The 20,859-nt window shown below is 46.7% G+C and overlaps 1 protein-coding gene and 1 long non-coding RNA gene across 8 annotated transcripts in view; one reads left to right on the top strand and one right to left on the bottom strand.

Annotated features, from left to right (window-relative positions):
• Positions 1–912: 912 nt before the first annotated feature.
• Positions 913–18,660, bottom strand: LOC140425298 (uncharacterized). The gene is made up of 3 exons (XR_011947816.1): positions 18,608–18,660; positions 18,329–18,454; positions 913–1,933 (listed from the first exon to the last, which is right to left on the bottom strand). It is a non-coding gene; the product is annotated as an uncharacterized lncRNA (long non-coding RNA).
• Positions 18,166–20,859, top strand: part of skap2 (src kinase associated phosphoprotein 2) — a 1,200,731-nt gene continuing 1,198,037 nt past the window's right edge. For all 7 annotated transcript variants that reach the window (XM_072509431.1, XM_072509435.1, XM_072509432.1 and 4 more), the window contains exon 1: positions 18,166–18,270. In XM_072509431.1, coding sequence (XP_072365532.1) covers positions 18,231–18,270 — 40 coding nt within the window. In that variant the 5' untranslated portion in view covers positions 18,166–18,230. The remainder of the gene's footprint in view (positions 18,271–20,859) is intronic.

Genomic DNA, 20,859 nt, shown 5'->3' on the forward strand with positions numbered 1-20,859 from the left:
TTCTGTAATATATTACAATTTCTGGACCCATAAATATTTTTGAAAAACAGAATAATAATATGGCTGACACTGAGCTGAATGACGCAAATTAAAAGGAACTGTTTTGATGTGAGTGAAGCATAACTAGTTTGCATACATCAGCCGAGACCAAAGATTGAATTACTGCCATAAACGTTCTCCTACGTATTTGACAATTGTTATTGTATACAATCTGTGGTTTTAGTTTTTGTAATATATATTATTTTTCAACTTGTCATGTGAATGTGACATTGAGCAAATATGATGACGAATCAGAACAGGGTAACATTCCAGATAAGTGAAGTATAAGACATGCCACTGTGGCACAATGATTAGCACTGCTGCATCACAGTGCTAGGAACACTGGTTCAATTCCAGTCTTGGGTGACTGTCTGTGTGGAGTTTGCACATTCTCCCAGTGTCTGCGTGCGTTTCCTCCAGGTGCTCCGGTTTCCTCCCACAGTCCAAAGATGTGCAGGTTAGGTGGATTGGCCACGCTAAATTGCCCCTTAATGTCCAAAGATGTGCAGGTTAGGTGGGGTAATGGGGTTACACGGATAGGGTAGGGGAGTGGGCCTAGGTAGGGTGCTCTGTCGGAGTGCCGGTGCTGACTCGATGGGCTTCCTGCATTGTAGGAATTTTATGGAATTTTTGTCAGGTCTCACATTGGCAGTGGAGAAGACAAAACAAACAGCCTGAGAGATCTAGCCCCTTCTCCTAAATCATTGTGCATACATTGCTCATGTATTGCTTTTTTGGTCCTTGTTCAGCACTGTAACCAATCACTATTTGTTGATGTACTATTGGTCAATGTACTCTGTCGATTATTCTTTTGTCTACTGATGCTCAGTCTATAACTCCAGACCCGAGATTGGAGACAATTGAAGGCTTTATTACACTCGATGTTTCCCCCAGCAGCACAGGTACAGAAGGCAGCTGCTGGGGCGACACGCGCTCTTACTGGGCGGAACCAGCAGGCAGGCTTAACCAATGAAAACAGTATCTCCTACACCAATGGTCTTACAGGGTACCGTAATACCTCTAATACCGACTACCACATCTACTATGTACGTACTGTGTATGTTTCCTTGGCCGCAAAAAAATACTTTTCACTGTACTTCGGTATGTGACAATAAATAATCAACATGTGCCAGGAGCTGGCTCAGTAGTGTGGTTGGTTGGGTGTACAAAACCCAAAGAGGCAGCAGCTCCTGATTGGCTACTGTTTTCTATAAGGGAGAGGGGATGGTTTGCTTGCTCAATAAAGCTACAGGATAGTAATTGTTGCAAGAACAATGTTAGTAAAATTTTATATTAAAAAACTACATGCATCATCGTGAGCAGTGCAGAACACTCCTTCGTTTTCAGAAAAAGCATTGGAGATCCTGCTGTAGGAGGTACAGTGAAAGCGGGTGTCTTTCTTTGTAAGCACAAGGCCACCTTTCTATTAAAGCAAAAATATAACTGCATGGGTTCAGGTAATAGTGAGTAAATGCCAGAGTAGTTCATTAGCATCAAGAGAAAGATACTGTACGTGTAGCCAGCTTTCCACATACTACTGTGACATTGAAGGCAAAAATCAAAGCACTGAGCTTTTCTGCCCTCAAGCAGATAACATGCAAAGCATGAAGATAACCTTTACCCTTTCTCTTTGTACTCTTTTATGACGCATTGCTCAAAAGCCCCAGGCCACAGTTCTAGTCAGACATGCTAATGCCTTTCACATTGCAGCGGTTACAAGGAATTTCTGGTGTATTGATGGACCCCACCTGCATTTAAATGTAGTGGGGAAGGAAGAGGCAGCTTGCAGTCCTTTTGCTTGAGGCAGAGTGAAGTAAATTAAGGTTGGGTGGAAAAGTTGCAGTCGGTCTTGTTATTCAATTTTCTCATCTTCATACTACTTCGGGCAGGAGAGCTTAAAATGAAGAGACATAATTGGTTAAATATGTCAAACTGAAGAATAGAAGTAGCTAATAGAAGCCGTAATCATAATTCACTTTATAAAGCAAATCAGTACTAGCAATCCATAAAGAAATGCTGTAATGTAAATTTTAAAAATGCACAATGACAGCACAGGCAGTGTATCACGACTGTCTAAGGGAATTTGTAATGACCACCCCTTTGTGAAACATCCATGTCAGAATCCACACGCTGAGTCCCTGTCTGGAATGCAAGTCAGAAATAGATAAAGGGGTTTAGAGGATCCGGGGGTATGGTTTTAAAAATAGACTTGGATAGTTCACCCAGGCTACAGTCACACGACATAGACAGGGCTAGGTAGAAAAAGAAGTGTTTGTGACTGACTGACAGCAAGGTAGGGGGAAACTTCTGGAGGCAGGAAAAGAAGAAACAGAAAACTGGCCTGACCTTTCGGTAGAATCTACTTGCTATCTGTGGTGATAGGGAAGGAGGTTGTGGGAGGGTGGCCTGTATGCTAATCAAGGCATTGTATAGGTAAGGGGATTTGATAATTAGGAGGATAAAGGTATCATCTGCAGTCACATTCAAGAATCCAGGAAGGTGTTCTGCCAGTGTAAGCTATATTTCTAATCAGTTGGGGAGGAATTTGGAAAGGGAAGTGGGCACCAGGCAGTTAAGAACGATGTTCCCACTAAGCCGCAGGGCCACAAAGTAACATGAAAATTCCCATGCAGGCCGCACACAAATCAGCCCCTTCAAGTTGCCATGTAAAATGTAAAGGGTCCAAGCATTTAATCAAATCACACCACACTACATAAGAAAAGAATGTACGTTGGTGTAGAATCAGTTGTTGTGCTCCATTACAGAACCTACAACATAGGAAGGAACATGGCAGTATCAAGAGCTAGGTGCTGCATTAAAGACAGGACCTCAAGTGTGGTAATATTTATAGTACCGCCAGAACTATGTTCCCAGCAGCATATGGATAAACCCATCCATAAAATAAACAAATTTCTGAAAGACTGGTGTGGGAAAGAGACATTCCATTTCATGGTTCACTGGCACCAGAACCGAGAAAGGAAGGCCATTCGGATGGCCTGCATTCAACTATGTTCCAAGTAGAATGGGTAAATAGGAGCATACAAATTATTTTAAATTAACAAAGGCAGCAGGTTAGGTGAGGGGAAGAGAGAGGATTCAGTGACAAAATAACCATCGAAATAAAAAAAAAGGTTGAGACAAAAGGGGACAAATATTACATAATTCAGGAAAATTAATGTTCCTAAGTAATAATATACCTATAAATCCAAAGTAGACATGGTTAAATTTAAATTTTAAAAAATGAGTTTGCGTCGCAACATATAGAGCATTTTGCACTTCAGAAAGTAAGTATGCTCAACTGGCTGTAATTGACACAAATGGAGAGGAACAGATGGTGTCTTTCTTCATTGGAATCATTCTTCATCTAAATTGGGTTCATCTTTCCCTTTACCAAAGCGTAAACAAAAGTTTAATTTTAAACACTTTTCAGGGAAACTGCATAACTCTGAGAAAGACAGAGAGAGAAGCCAATCACAAAAGCTGAATTCAGTGTGTTCATATTTCTTGGTAACTTCCAAACCAGACCTGTAACCCTGCCCCATTTGCAGACAGGTTTGTGCCTTCCTGCTCGCTTCTCTCCAATAAGAATTCACCACAGATTGAACTCCACATTGCACACCAGGTCACACAAACCTCAAGATTTCTCTGTTCACCATTCTGCCAAACCAGATGTTCCCCTTCACCGAGAAGTCAGACCACATGAGCTCCTCCTCTTTTCCCCTCCCCTCAAACTGACAATTCCAACCCCAATAATACTTTGTATCCCATCAGAGCTAAGTACCTGATATTATCTTCTGTATGCCTCAACTTATAAGAAAGACTTGCATTTCTATAGTGCTTCTCACAACGGCTGGGTGTCTTAAAGCATCTTCCACCAACTAAGTACTTTTAAAGTGTTGTTACACTCTGAGTAAATAATAAAACAAATAATAAATAGTAACTTTAATAGTGTATATATTATCTCAGTTCCACAGAATAATAGAATTCAGTTCACAAAGCATTGGCTAAAAATTCCAAAATACCATGGCAAATATGGGGTTTAGTTTATTCAGTTACAGTGGATGAATATCCCTAATGTCATGTCCTAAATATTGTCTCTATTATTAGAAAATATCCTCAATCCCAGTGAATCATGCCACAGGAAATCTATTAATACTTGAAAATAACTTCCCAATATCATAAAATGTGTTCCCCTCAATTAAAATAGCATTCTAAATACATTTGAGGTATACTTAACCACCTGAAAATAGCAAGTAGTTCAAGAAAATAATATTCATGGCAAAATACATATAAAGTTCATTATTGTGCATATGTACATGTTTATTTACATCCCACAAGATTGTAGTTTGCCAAGGTAGAAAAGAGAGCTATTCTTTTCTCTGAATGACAGCAGAAATGGCTTTTGTTGTCATATATATTTTAACTGTAACGCTAACATTGTTTTATATGCATTCAGGAAAGTTAGTCTACAATTGAAAAGTTAAAAATAAATCTGAATTATTGTGGTTTGTTTTAAAAATTATCCTGTGGGTAACTAAGCTGCATAGACTAAGATAGTTCCATGCTCAATCCTGTTTGTGGTGCGATGCTTGGTTAAAATACTCTGTGCAAGTGGGTGGATTTTGAGTAGAACAAAATTGGGTCCATTGACCTGATCTTAGTTGAACAGGAATAGGGATATAATTGGCCTTGTTGACACCAAATGTGGGATGGATTGACAACAGTTTCCATTCCTGTTCATTACATACCTCATTGTGGTGGAAGTGCCCATTTTTGCATGTTGGTTGAGGATTGGCACTGCTACATTTATCCATGATCAGATAAATTCCACACCACTTGTGGAAACTAAGAGTGGTAAGTATTTTAGGAGAACAGAAGTAAAAACAAAAAATAAAATCAATTCTGTGCATCTCCTCCTGTGTGTTGAATGTTGAAACCGAAGAAATTAAACAGTAAATTCTGGAATGTGCAGCAGGCTGATTAACGTTCAAATTTCAGAGGTACCTTTCATGAAGGTTCATATGTGAGGTTCCATGTGAAACAACCTTTCAGATTCAGGAGACGATAGGCCTTACTCTGAATTTCCTGCATGATCTATTTTTATTTCAGAGCCTTTATGCATTTTGTTAACCTCCACTGAAGCTATTTTCAAATTTTGTTTTTTTTGCAGCTGAATGCTTGACCTGAATTTGAACAAAGCCTCTTGTATATAAACATTTGGAATGTATTGAAACCTTTGTGTGCCTTTTAAAAATATATTTAGCTGGCACCATATTTCTTTGACAGCTATGAATTTGTACTTTTACAGGCCCTCTGTGATATTCTTATAAATGTAAAAATGTATCTAAGTCAACAAATGCCATTGAAACATTTTTACACAATGCACTGCAGTTTGCTATACAGAACATTAGAGCTTTCATTTCTAAATGTTTTTTTGCAATTTGTGTTTGTTGCTGTCTTTACATACATGAAGCTGTAGTTCTCCATGGGCTATCTTCCGATAGTTTAAGTGTGTTCTCACCTCATTGCATTTGGCTTGGTTCCTAGAACAACCAGCACTGAAAACATAGCGCAGCCTATGTTGAGCGCCAAGAAAGGCATGCTGCAGCAGTGGTTTTCTTCTATTTTTGTTTTGATGCTATTCAAATAGAAAGCTGAAAAAAATTATGTTAATAGGAAATGAGATATGTTTCTATGGACGTAACAGTTGTTTCATTATGCATGTACCCGCTGACAAGACCCCATTAAAAATAAATCAAAGGGCTTGCGCAATGATTCTAAAAAGAAAAATACTTCTTCTGTAGGTCACTGAGCCACACAGGCCAAGAAGGCCCCCAGTTCAGTCCTGTTTGTGTAGAGATATAGGCTTGATCTCAGCTGAGCAGCAATAGGGATGCTAGCAATGATTCATTGATTACAATTCAGCTAATTTCCCTGAAAGTTTGCACTTAAAATGTATCCATAATTGTGCTTCTAATATCATTGGTTTCAAAAGTATTTTGCAGTGACTAGATAAAATCATTTGTTTCTCTCTCAAATTTCCTTATCTCCCCTGCCTCCCTCTCATAGGTGTTGCTGTCTGCAAACTGCAAATAACACATCACATAATTCACAGAATCCCTACGGTGGAGAAGGAGGCCGTTTGGCCCGTTGGGTCTGCACTGACCCTCTGAAAGTGCAGTCTATCATGCCCTATGCCCATAACTCCGCTCATTGATCATGGTCAATTCAGTACTGAACTCGGAGGACCAAGGGTATCTAGTATATGAAATAAAAACATTACATTTATAATAAGGGGGTCAGTTGCACAGTGATTAGAACTGCTGCCTCACAGTGCCAGGGACCCGGGTTCAATTCCAACTTTGGGTGACTCTATGTGGGGTTTGCACATTCTCTCTGTGTATGCGTGGGCTTCCTCCGGGTACTCCGGTTTCCTCTCTCAGTCCAAAGATGTGTAGGTTAGGTGGATTGGCCGTGCTAAATTTCTTCTTTGTGTCCAATGGTAAGGTAGGGTACGGGGATATGGCGAGGGAGTGGGTCTAGGTAGGGTGCTCTATTGGAGGGTCGGTGGAGACTCGGTCCGAATGGCCTCCTTTTGCACTATGGAGATTCCATGATACAAAGTATCCCATATTTGCATTAAGCACATTATTGGGAAGACAAATTGAATCTGTGCCATGTTTGCTTTGAGTCTGTTTGATAATACTAGTTTCAAAAAGGTGGAAAATACTCAATTTTCAGCAATATCTCTCCAACATGATCCAAATATTTACTTCCCCTTCCTTGCCAACGCAATTGGCCCAACGTGAATTTTAAAATATAGTGGAATATTGTGGCAAACCTTCATTGAAAGCCATTATGATTATTGATTTGCTGCTGATTGAAACCATATTTCAATGTGGTATTATGCATTAATGGTGGGTGCAGTCTATTCATACGTTTGCTCAGAATTTTGTTTTGTTCTTTCAAGGGATGTTGTTTTCGCTGGCATTTGTTTTGTCCATCCCTAAAGATAGCTGCTTTAAAAGGTAGCCGCTTTCTTGAATTGCTGCAGTCTGCTTAGTACAGGTATGCCTATGGTGCTTTTAGGGTGTTCCAGGATTTTGATCCTGTGTACAATACCCTGGGTAAGTGTGTGGTCAATTCTAGACCCACTCATCCTGGAGTCATAGCACAAGTGAATTAACCAATAATTCTTATAGAAATACCCCAAATCTTTGATCCTTGGCTATTCAACAAGCAGGTTTGTAAGTTCAAATACAGTTACTGTTTATTTATAACAACAAATATGAAATACGCAGTAAATACAGCTGCTTAACGACAATAGCAGACTCCCCATTTTACTGTCCCAGCCTCTACCACACACACAAGAAAAACATAGAGGGCTAGAAAGGGATAAAAATAATAAGGAATAAGGACAAAATATAAGAGTCCTTGCTTCAGATGAGTTCTTCAGTGCACTTTCTTCACAGTATGCAGCACATGGTGCCATGGTAGCACAGTGGATAGCACTGTTGCTTCACAGCTCCAGGGTTCCAGGTTCGATTCCCGCTTGGGTCACTGCCTGTGTGAAGTGTGGAGCCTGCACGTTCTCCCTGTGTCTACGTGGGTTTCCTCCCACAAGTCCTGAAAGACATGCTTTTAGGTAATTTGGACATTCTGAATTCTCCCTCAGTGTACTCGGAGTGTGGCGACTAGGGACTTTTCACAGTAACTTCATTGCAGTGTTAATGTAAGCCTACTTGTGACAATAAAGATTATTATTATTATTGAGTGATTATTATTATTATTGAAGTCTCTGGTTTACAGCCCATAACGATGTTCCTTGCAGTTAGAAATATCTTCCTCACAACTTTTCCAGGAGAGACCCCTGGCTTCATATCAGCCTGTTCTGCAGAGTGTTATCAGATTCTGGTCTCTGCATCAGCCTATATATGTGTATATATATATATCAGCCATTTATGCAGAGAGAGCTGGTTCTCACAGTGACTCTTTGGTGAGAATTCACTAATTATTTTTGGAGAAAACAGAGTGTTGAAAAAGAGAGCTTTGTCCCTTAGCTGTCAAAGTGAAACTGAAAGCTCTTTAGATCCCTGAACCATTTCAGTGGGAACAGATCCAATCACCACCTGTTACTGGATAGCGCACCATCTTGTAGGCCAATTATTTGCCACTTTCCAGGTCTTGCATCATGCGGGTGTGAACTTCATTATCTATGTTGTGAATGGAACTGAACTCTGCAATCGTCAGTGAATATTGCCACTCCGAACCTTTTGATTGAGGATCATTGAAGAAGCAGCTGAAGATGGTTTTGCCTCGGACACTGCTCTTTTATGTCCTGTGCTGAAATGGTCTTGAGGAACCATAACCATTTCCTTTGTGCTTGATATGTCTCCAACCAGACAGAGGTGGGCCAAGGGATCATTGAATATCAGAATGATGCAACAGTGTTTTTCAGACTTTTTTTCTCAGGACACACTTGCCAATCGCCGACCTTCATGACCCATGCCAGCTGACCTTTGCGACACACTCCACGTTCACTCACCTTTAATGCAAAAGGGAAGCCTGCTTGGTTCTCATGACCTCACTTGAATCTGGTTCAAAGGAGAGGCAATGTGCATATCAGGTGCAGTCTCCAGCCAATTCCTTTGTGCGGTCTTCATCTTTTATGAAAACGAGAAATCCAACATTACACATGTAGGCCGTCATGAAGGACAATAGCAACAAAATGTGTGTTTTACTCAGCACTGGATACTCCTGGGAGATGCTACACCAGAATGCTGACAGCCTCATGGGCTTTTGTTGTGTTTTTATCATGGTATTACAGGTCAGCAACAACAGCGTAGTCTTTTAATTTGGAGTCAGCTCTAAGTTAATAACTGACTCTGGGGTCTCAACCTCATCATTTTCCTCCCACCACTTCGCTTTCAAAATCTGAATCCTTTCGTCTCATTGGCCAGTACTTGCCTGCATATAACACACACGAGCTTTGCATCCTTATTTGCATTGGCACAATTGACAAAACCATGCCTCAATAAATCATCTTTATACTGCTTTGTTCCCATTTTCTTCTTTGTAGACTGGTAACCAGAGGCCCTGGAGCTCTGTACATAGCTGACACTAGGACTGCTCTGTCCTGACCTGCACACTTCTGAGCAGCTCACTCCAGCAGATTCTGTTGTGAGATCCTGTCTAACGGGTAAACTGCCTATTCGAGTCTCTGACTGTTTCTTACTTTTAAGAAAATCATTCATCTTCACACTGGATAAACGCAAATTACTGCGGATGCTGGAATCTGAAACCAAAGAGAAAATGCTGGAAAATCTCAGCGGGCCTGGCAGCAACTGTAGGGAGAGAAAAGAGCCAACTTTTCAAGTCCAGATGACCCTTTGTCAAAAACTTTTAATATCTCTGACATGACAAAACCACTCAGCCTCGGACATGCCCAAAACATATGGACATGGTTTGCAGGGCTCCCCACACAGCGCCCACACCTATCCTCCACCCCCCACACCTATCCTCCACCCCCTCAAAGAACCTGGTCATCCGGGCCAGGTGTGCCCTGTGGACCACCTTAAATTGTATCAGGCATCAGGCTGAGCCTGGCAAATGACAAGGAAGCATTGACTCGCCTCCGGGCCTCCTCCCATAATCGGGACCCCAACTCCCCACCCAGCTCTTCTTCCTACCTTCTCTTCACCTCTCCTATCAGGTCTCCCTCCCACTCCATCAGTTCCTTATAAATCTCTGAGACGTTCCTCTCTCCTACTCCGTTCTCGACACCGCCTTATCCTGTAGTCCCTGGCACAATAGGTGCGGGAAGGTCAAAATCTGCCTCCTCATAAAATCTCTCACTTGTAAATACTGAAACCCATTCCCACCTGGCAACTCAAACTCCTCCTCCAAGCTCGGGAAACCCTCATCAATAAATAGATCTCCAAATCTCTCGATCCCCACCCGCTGCCACCTCCAAAACCCCCCATTCCCCCCCCCCCCCCTCTCCCTCCAGAGCGAACCGGTGATTATCACATATCGGTGTCCACTCTAACCCCAAGTGCTGCCTCCACTGTCCCCACACCTTCAAGGCTGCCACTACTATCGGGCTTGTGGAGTCCCTGGCCGGCGAGAATGGCAGAGATGCCGTTAACAGTGCCCCAAAACTCGCGCCCCTACAGGAGGCCGCCTCCACCCATTCCCAAACCGAACCCTCCCCCAGTACCCACTTCCTGACCATCGCAATATTCGCCGTGCAGTAGTAATTGATAAAATTCGGAAGAGCCAGCACCCCGCCCCCCACTCCAGCAGCACCTTCTTCACCTGTGGGGTTTACATGGCCAAACAAATCCTGAGATCACTGCATTCACTTTTTAAAAGAAGCCTTGCGGATAAAAATTAGAAGGCTCTGAAAAACAAACAAAAGCCCTGGGAGAACCATTATTTTTTAATTTTAAAAATAAATTTAGAGTACCCATTTATTTCTTTTCCAATTAAGGGGCAATTTAACGTGGCCAATCCACCTAACCTGCACATCTTTGGGTTGTGGGAGTGAAGCCCACGCAGACACGGGGAGAATGTGCAAACTCCACACAGACACTGATTCGAACCAGAGTCCTCAGCGCCGTAGGCAGCAATGCTAACCACTGTGCCACGTACCGCCCACAACACTAAGTCAACCCAGTAAGCAAGGAGCCTCACTACACCTCTAATTACAACTTAGATTTATATTCTGCACAGCTTATATTTACAATATACATTTGTATTTCATGTCAAACATCCTCTGGCGCATACAGCCCAAGGAGTTTTACACTGGCTCCAGCCACTCCGTGTACCATGGGGGGAGGGAAGGGTAAAGCTATGGACAGTATAATGGTTAATGGAGAGCAAGGCAGCAGGTTACGTGACAGGTAATTATGTAGAGATATGGGTTCAAAGACAAGGAAAATTAGGAGAAAGGGTAAGAGGAAAAATAAATTGCGAAAAGTTACTGATCAAGGTGTTAGGATTCATAACAAAGACATAAAAAACAGCATAAGTGTACTTTACCTGAATGCTCGTAGTATACGGAATAAGGTGAATGAGTTGATGGTGCAAATCATCGTGAATGACTATGATTTAGTGACCATTACTGAAACATGGTTAAAAGATGGTCACGACTGGGAGTTAAATATCCAAGGGTATCAGGCTATATGAAAGGATAGAATGGACGGTAAGGGCGGTGGTGTAGCTTTATTGTTTAAGGATGGCATCCGGGCAATAGTAAGGGATGATATTGGTGCTATGGAGGACAAGGTTGAATCAATTTGGGTGGAAATCAGGAATAGTAAGGCGAAAAGGTCACTGATAGGAGTAGTCTATAGGCCACCAAATAGTAACAGGATGGTAGGGCAGGCAATAAGCAAAGAAATAACGGATGCATGTAGAAATGGTACAGCGGTTATCATGGGAGATTTTAATCTGCATGTCGATTGGTTTAACCAGGTTGGTAAAGGCAGCCTTGAGGAGGAGTTTATAGAATGTGCCCGGGATAATTTCCTGGAACAGTATGTAATGGAACCTACAGGGGAACAAGCGGTCCTAGATCTGGTCCTGTGTAATGAGGCAGGATTGATTAATGATCTCGTAGTTCGGGATCCTCTTGGAAGGAGCGACCACAATATGGTGGAATTTAAAATACAGTTGGAGGATGACAAGGTAAAATCAAACACTAGTGTTTTGTGCTTAAACAAAGGCGATTACAATGGGATGAGAGAAGAACTAGCTAAGGTAGACTGGGAGCAAAGACTTCATGGTGAAGCAGTTGAGGAACAGTGGAGAACCTTCCGAGCGATCTTCCACAGTGTTCAGGAAAGGTTCATACCGACAAAAAAGAAAGAGGTTAAAAAGGGGAAAAATCGACCGTGGATATCTAAGGAGGTGAGGGAGAGTATCAAATTGAAGGAAAAAACATACAAAGTGGCAAAAATTAGTGGGAGACTAGAGGACTGGGAAGTCTTTAGGGGACAACAGAAAGCTACTAAAAAAGCTATAAAGAAGAGTAAGGTAGACTATGAAAGTAAACTTGCTCAGAACATAAAAGCAGATAGTAAAAGCTTCTACAAATATATAAGACAAAAAAGAGTGGCTAAGGTAAATATTGGTCCTTTGGAAGATGAGAAGGGAGGTTTAATAATAGGAGACGGGGAAATGGCTGAGGAGCTGAACAGGTTTTTTGGGTCAGTCTTCACAGTGGAAGACACAAATAACATGCCAGTGACTGATGGAAATAAAGATATGATAGGTGAGGACCTTGAGATGATTGTAATCACTAAGGAGGCAGTATTGGGCAAGCTAATGGGGCTAAAGGTAGACAGGTCTCCTGGCCCTGATGGGATGCTTCCCAGAGTGTTAAAAGAGATGACTAGGGAAATTATAAACGCACTAGTGATAATTTATCAACATTCACTAGACTCTGGGGTGGTCCCAGAGGATTGGATAGTAGCAAACGTGACACCACTGTTTAAAAAAGGAGGTCGGCAGAAAGCTGGTAATTATAGGCCGGTAAACTTAACTTCGGTTGTAGGCTAAATGCTGGAATCTATCATTAAGGAGGAAATAGCGGGGCACCTGGAGGGAAATTGTCCCATTGGGCAAACGCAGCATGGGTTCATAAAGGGTAGGTCATGTCTGACTAATTTGGTAGAATTCTTTGAGGACGTTATCAGTGCAGTAGATAATGGGGAGCCAATGGATGTGGTATATCTGGATTTCCAGAAAGCTTTTGACAAGGTGCCACACAAAAGGTTGCTGCATAAACTAAAGATGCATGGCATTGAGGGTAAAGTGGTAGCATGGGTAGAGGATTGGCTAACTAACAGAAAGCAGAGAGTGGGGATAAATGGGTGTTTCTCTGGTTGGCAACCTGTAACTAGTGGGGTCCCTCAAGGATCAGTGTTGGACCCGCAGTTGTTCACAATTTACATCGATGATTTGGAGTTGGGGACCAAGTGCAATGTGGCAAAGTTTGCAGACGACACTAAGATGAGTGGTAAAGCAAAAAGTGCAGAGGTTACCGGAAGTCTGCAGAAGGATTTGCATAGGTTAGGTGAATGGGCTAGGGTCTGGCAGATGGAATTCAATGTTGCCAAGTGTGAGGCTATCCATTTTGGGAGGAATAACAGCAGAATGGATTATTATTTAAACGGTAAGATGTTAAAACATGCTGCTGTGCAGAGGGACCTGGGTGTGCTGGTGCATGAGTCGCAAAAAGTTGGTGTGCAGGTACAACAGGTAATTAAGAAGGCTAATCGAGTTTTGTCTTTCATTGCTAGAGAGATGGAGTTCAAGACTAGGGAGGTTATGCTGCAATTGTATAAGGTGTTGGTGAGGCCACATCTGGAGTATTGTGTTCAGTTTTGGTCTCCTTACCTGAGAAAGGACATATTGGCACTGGAGGGAGTGCAGAGGAGATTCACTTGGTTGATCCCAGAGTTGAGGGGATTAGATTATGACGAGAGGTTGAGTAGACTGGGACTGTACTCATTGGAGTTTAGAAGGATGCGGGGGGGATCTTATTGAAACATATAAAATTATGAAGGGAATAGATAGGATAGATGCGGGCAGGTTGTTTCCACTGGTCGGGGAAAGCAGAACTAGGGGGCATAGCCTCAAAATAAGGGGAAGTAGATTTAGGACCGAGTTTAGGAGGAACTTCTTCACCCAAAGGGTTGTGCATCTCTGGAATTCCTTGCCCAGTGAAGCAGTTGAGGCTCCTTCTTTAAACATTTTTAAGAAAAAGATAGATACCTTTCTAAAGAATAAAGGGATTCGGGGATATGGTGTACGGGCCGGAGAGTGGAGCTGAGTCCACAAAGATCAGCCATGATCTCATTGAATGGCAGGGCAGGCTCGAGGGGCCAGATGGCCTGCTGCTGTTCCTAGTTCTTATGTTCTTACCCTATTGAGCCTTTGCAATGGCAGCCCCAAGCTTTAATAAATCCCTTTATACATGACATTGATCTTGGAATGTACCAGTCTGCATTGCTCGGTTATGGACGGCTCTTTGTGTTGGTAAACCAACATGTTTTGAGCAGACCAAGGGCGTCTTTCACTGAATTGATGGTCATTCAGCAGTTGATGTTTGTCTCGGTGTGCATCCCTGAAAACAGCCTGCAGAGCTCAGAGTCTTGTGTTACGGAGCTGCTTGGGATGAACCATGACATAACCAATTGCATCTCTTTCCAGATCTCCTTTGCAAAGACACATTCCAAAGAGAGAGGGCAATGGTCTTCTCACCATTGCAGCTTCCTCAAGGGTAGTGTGCTGTGGTGATGAGAGTCTGGGTGTGCATGAAAGATCCGATGGAGCTGGCCTTCTGATCACCAGCCAAGCTACATGTTGGTAGTTATTTCAAAGTTTTGGCAATGAGGTATTTTGCCTCATAACTTTGACAGTCTGCTCAGGGAACTATCTGATTGGATCTACCATCTCCTTTTCCCATTGGGTCTTGAGGATCATATGTGCAGACCTGATGGACTCTTGGTCAAAGGTGCTTTGTTGATCAAATGTTTCTATGAGGGACAGGTTGTATGGCAGAGTCTAACCGGATGGAGCATTTCAAGGCCAAATCCATCCTTCACAACACTGTATAGAGTGAAATTTGGGGCTTGATTTTTAATCACCTCTGGAGGGAAGGTCCTTGAGGATGCACTTTGAAAGTAGTGCTCCTGGATGGTGGTCAGTCTTCAGGATCTTGGGAACACAGTGCTATTTCTAAGGCAAGGGCATGGTGGGGTGGGGTGAACAGCCTCCCATTGACTGCCAGTTAACCATTGGTGAGGGGTTTATTAACAGGCTGGTTAGGGCCAGATTTTCAAATTGTGGATCAGAAAAAGCGAAGTCTGTGGAATGTTAGTGCACAACTATCAGGAGCAATGCAGGGGGCCATTAAATGATGTTTCAGCTGAAATAAAATTGTTGGAAAAAGGGCTATTCTCACAGCCAGTCGACCAGACCCCAACAGATACTGGACCGAAAACCCCAATATTTTATTGTTTTAAGACTGTGTGGAAAGATCGATTCACTTTAGGAGTGCTTGCATGACAAAATAGAGCTTGGTTATTTTAGAACAATCTTATGAGAACCCTTTCTTACTCTATTGGAAGGTCTTCAAATGGCTGCTTAACTTGGTTTATTTCAGTCTTTCCCTTGTCTCCAGATAGGTCTGCTCTGCCTTTAAAATAGTATCACTTTGTAAACAATCTTACTTGTAAAGGAATGGTGGACTCAGAGTCGGGCAGATGGGGACTCAGCTTCTCGTTCTCTCAAAGCCTCCCCAAACTTAAATACCTCTCTGCCTATACTTGTGGTCTCAAGAAAAATGAGGGTTGCCAGATCAGAGATCAGACTTCACTTCCAAAAAGCCTTTCTCCAAAACTCTGTCTCTTTAACAATTTCCCTCAAACTATCTCTCTCCACAGCTCTCACAAAATGGCCCTGTGTCTCTTTGAGCTCTGCCCAGTACTGACCTCACCTCTTCAAGACAAAAAAAAATAGTATATCTGTGCAGGCAGGCTGTAAATCATTAACTCTTGTGGGGACTTTCCCCAGTCAAACCACACTAACCCCATGCTTTTAACCCTTAAATTTCCCACTACATTTATAATCCAATTTACTAAATTCTTGCAATCGTCACTCCAGTACCTTTTCCTTTACCATTTGGCCATGAGGCTGCTGAGCCTCTGATCTCCTGCCTACTCTATTCTGCAAGTCAATGGCCAGTAATGAATCTCATCTCTTACTAACTTTTACAGATGCACCATAGAAAGCATCCTATCTGGCTGCATCACAGCCTGTTATGGCAACTGCTCGGCCCAAGACCACAAGAAACTTCAGAGTCGTGAACACAGCCCAGTCCATCACACAAACCTGCCTCCCATCCATTGACTCCATCCTCCTGCTGCTTGGGGAAAGCGGGCAGCATCATCAAAGACCCCTCCCACCCGACTTACTCACTCTTCCAACTTCTTCCATCGGGCAGGAGATCAAAAGTCTGAGAACACGCACGAACAGACTCAAAAGCAGCTTCTTCCCCGGTTACCAGACTCCTAAACGATCCTCTTATGGACTGACCTCATTAACACTACACCCCTGTATCGGTGTCTATGTATTTACATTGTGTACCTTGTGTTGCCCTATTATGTATTTTCTTTTCTTTTCATGTACTTCATGATCTGTTGAGCTGCTTACAGAAAAATACTTTTCACTGTACCTCGGTACACATGAAAATAACAAAAATCCAATCCAATCATCTGACTTCAATCATTGCACTCTCCTCTGGCGCCACTAATTTGGCTGTTTGGGGATCTGCATTTTAAAACCGTTGTTGACTCAACAAAATGTTGGTACCTGTAAATGATCTGGGCAAAGGGTTCTCAACCCCCGATTGAATCAGGATGAGTGGAATGTTGAGTACATTTGTCTTGCTTAAGTTAGATATTTGACATCATATCCCTACAGAAACGGTTCATTTTTGATTTGCAGATGAAGTGAGAGTAGGTGGGCTGATTGTCACGGTGCACGAAAGGGGTATGGGGCAGAATTGCATTAAATACAACAGTACCAAGAGCACCTCGCACCGGATGACCAGGTTCTTGGATGCAATAGAGCATGGGTGTCTCTTCTGCATGCGTTTCATCTTGACTATGTGCATTGGGTTGACAACTTGATTAAATGTATTCCTGGAGGCTTCATCGCTTAGAAACTTACAAAATTCTAACAGGATTAGACAGGGTAGATTCAGAAAGAATGTTCCTGATGGTGGGAGAGTCCAGAACAAGGGGTCATAATTTGAGGATGATGGGTAAACCTTTTAGAACTGAGAGGAGAAATTTCTGCACCCAGCGACAGGTGAATCTGTGGAATTTGCTACCACAGAAAGAAGTAGAGGCCAAAATGTTGTGTAACTTCAAGAAGGAATTAGACGTTGCTCTTGGGGCTAAAGGGAGGGGGTTGGGTGAGAGGCTGGTTCAGGGTATTGAACTTGATGATCAGCAAAGATAATGAATGACGGAGCAGGCTTGAAGGGCCAATTGGACTCCTCCTGCTTCTATTTTCTGTGTTTCCCTGACTTGCCCACCCAAACCATTTAGGGGCTGGTTTAGCACAGGGCTAAATAGCTGGCTTTGAAAGCAGACCAAGGCATGCCCGCAGCGCGGTTCAATTTCCGGACCAGTCTCCCCGAACAGGCGCCGGAATGTGGCGACTAGGGGCTTTTTACAGCAACTTCATTTGAAGCCTACTTGTGACATAAGCGATTTTCATTTCATTTCATTTTCATTAGTTGGGTAGCACTGTTGCTTCACAGCGCCAGGGTCCCAGGTTGGATTCCCGGCTTGGGTCACTGTCTGTGCGGAGTCTGCACATTCTCCCAGTGTCTGTGTGGGTTTCCTCCGGGTGCTCCAGTTTCCTCCCACAAGTCCCGAAAGACGTGCTGTCTTTGGACATTCGGAATTCTCCCTCAGTGTACCCGAACAGGTTTGGCGAGAGGGGATTTTCACAGGAACTTCATTGCAGTGTTAATGTAAACATACTTGTGACAATAAAAGATTATTATTAGTTGACCAACACACCCATCCTTAAACACTCGAATTGCCAACACATATTACTTGAGAACCATGTGGGGGGGGGGGTGAGATCTGGGCGCCTGAAGAGACTAGAACTGGCCTCCAAATACTGCAAAGATGACCAGCTGCCGGAAATGATCGGGAAGACGCTGAAGGAAGGGACCTGTCAGGTGGAGTTTGGGCGTTGAAAGAAAAACACATCCCTCCTCGTGAGGAGATGCCTTCCGAAAGCGGTGAGCGCGCGCGCTCCGCGCACCCGGCGTTGCTGACGCTACGCGCGCGCACCCGGCGAAGCTGACGCTGCGCGCGCGCGCCCGGCGTTGCTAACGCTACGCGCGCGCACCCGGCGAAGCTGACGCTGCGCGCGCGCGCCCGGCGTTGCTAACGCTACGCGCGCGCACCCGGCGAAGCTGACGCTGCGCGCGCGCGCCCGGCGTTGCTAACGCTACGCGCGCGCACCCGGCGTTGCTAACGCTACGCGCGCGCACCCGGCGTTGCTGAGCTTCCGCGTTGCGCCCCGTCGTCCCCCCCACCCCCAACACCCCGCCCATCAACCCGCTAAAGTGACAGCGCTCGGCCCCGCGGTGGAAGATGCAGCAAATCCCTGAGGACGTGAAGAGCCTAATTACAGGTAGAAAAAATATCAACGGCTCCCCACCCCCACCCAACGGCAGCTTGCTTACGCTTACAAAAGAATTCCGTAATGTTTTCCAAACACGAACCGCCTGAGGAGTTATCCGAGTTTGGTCCCGAGGAAGTGAAAGGAGGAAGTTGCCGGGATCCAGTCAGTTCCTGAGAAGTAAACGCGAACCCACCTTAAAGAAAAAAAATGATAGTTGAAATATTTTAAAATTTCTCTCTTTTCCGCCGCAATTATTCAAGGGCAGCTGGACGGTGATCTTATAACTCGCGAAAGGGGGTAAATACCAAATGATTTGTTGGGAAAGTCAGTGAGCAACGCTCAGCACCTGCCGGCTGGCCGGGAGTTGTTCATGTCCACATTGAGCTGCAGGCGTCCCTTTACCTTTACCCCCCCCCCCCCATTCCTCCCCCTCACCCCCTCCCCCCATATTCCTCCCCCTCACCCCCCCCCATTCCTCCCCCTCACCCCCCCATTCCTCCCCCTGAACCCCCCCCCATCCTCCCCCTCACCCCCCCCAATCCTCCCCCTCACCCCCCCCCATTCCTCCCCCTCACCCCCCCATTCCACCCCCTCACCCCCCCCCCATTCACCCCCTCACCCCCCACCCATCCACCCCACACCCCCCCCATCCACCCCCACCCCCCCCATCCCACCCCCACACCCCCACCCACTCCAACCCCCACACCCCCCCCCCATTCCACCCCCTCAACCCCCCCCATTCCAACCCCCCAACACCCCCCCCCCCCATTCCACCCCCCTCACCCCCCCCCATTCCACCCCCTCACCCCCCCATTCCACCCCCCTCACCCCCCCCATTCCCAACCCCCTCACCCCCCCCCCATTCCACCCCCCCATTCCACCCCCTCACCCCCCCCCCATTCCACCCCCTCACCCCCCCCATTCCACCCCCTCACCCCCCCCCATTCCACCCCCCTCACCCCCCCCATCCACCCCCTCACCCCCCCCATCCACCCCCCTCACCCCCCCCATCCACCCCCCACCCCCCCCAATCCCACCCCATCACCCCCCCCCCATTCACCCCCACACCCCCCCCCCATCCACCCCCCCCACCCCCCCCATCCACCCCCCAACCCCCCATTCCACCCCCCTCCCCCCCCATCCCACCCCCCTCACCCCCCCCATCCACCCCCTCCCCCCCCCATTCCACCCCTCACCCCCCCATTCCACCCCCTCACCCCCCCCATTCCACCCCCTCACCCCCCCCATTCCACCCCCTCACCCCCCCATCCACCCCCCTCACCCCCCCATTCCACCCCCTCACCCCCCCCCATCCACCCCCTCACCCCCCACCCCATCCACCCCCCTCACCCCCCCCCCCATTCCACCCCCTCACCCCCCCCCCCCATTCCACCCCCTCACCCCCCCCCCCCCCAACCCCTCACCCCCCCCCTTCCACCCCCTCACCCCCCCCATTCCCACCCCCCTCACCCCCCCCCATTCCACCCCCTCACCCCCCCAATCCACCCCCACCCCCCCCATTCCACCCCCCTCACCCCCCCCCATTCCACCCCCTCACCCCCCCCCCATTCCACCCCCTCACCCCCCCCATTCCACCCCCCTCACCCCCCCCCATTCCACCCCCCTCACCCCCCCATTCCACCCCCTCACCCCCCCATTCCACCCCCTCACCCCCCCATCCAACCCCCTCACCCCCCCCATTCCACCCCCCTCACCCCCCCCATTCCACCCCCTCACCCCCCCCATTCCACCCCCTCACCCCCCCCATTCCACCCCTCACCCCCCCCATTCCACCCCCTCACCCCCCCCATTCCACCCCCTCACCCCCCCCATTCCACCCCCTCACCCCCCCCATTCCACCCCCCTCACCCCCCCCCATTCCACCCCTCACCCCCCCCATTCCACCCCCTCACCCCCCCATTCCACCCCCTCACCCCCCCATTCCACCCCCTCACCCCCCCCATTCCACCCCCTCACCCCCCCCATTCCACCCCCTCACCCCCCCATTCCACCCCCCTCACCCCCCCCATTCCACCCCCCTCACCCCCCCATTCCACCCCCTCACCCCCCCCATTCCACCCCCCTCACCCCCCCCATTCCACCCCCTCACCCCCCCCATTCCACCCCCCTCACCCCCCCCATTCCACCCCCCATTCCACCCCCTCACCCCCCCATTCCACCCCCTCACCCCCCCATTCCACCCCCCTCACCCCCCCATTCCACCCCCTCACCCCCCCATTCCACCCCCTCACCCCCCCATTCCCACCCCCCTCACCCCCCCCCATTCCACCCCCTCACCCCCCCATTCCACCCCCTCACCCCCCCATTCCACCCCCTCACCCCCCCATTCCACCCCCCTCACCCCCCCATTCCCACCCCCCTCACCCCCCCCCCATTCCACCCCCTCACCCCCCCCATTCCACCCCCCTCACCCCCCCATTCCACCCCCTCACCCCCCCCATTCCACCCCCTCACCCCCCCATTCCACCCCCTCACCCCCCCCATTCCACCCCCCTCACTCCCCCCATTCCACCCCCTCACCCCCCCCATTCCACCCCCTCACCCCCCCATTCCACCCCCATCACCCCCCCCCCATTC

Source organism: Scyliorhinus torazame, chromosome 6, assembly GCF_047496885.1.
Source record: "Scyliorhinus torazame isolate Kashiwa2021f chromosome 6, sScyTor2.1, whole genome shotgun sequence".
Lineage (NCBI taxonomy): Eukaryota > Metazoa > Chordata > Chondrichthyes > Carcharhiniformes > Scyliorhinidae > Scyliorhinus > Scyliorhinus torazame.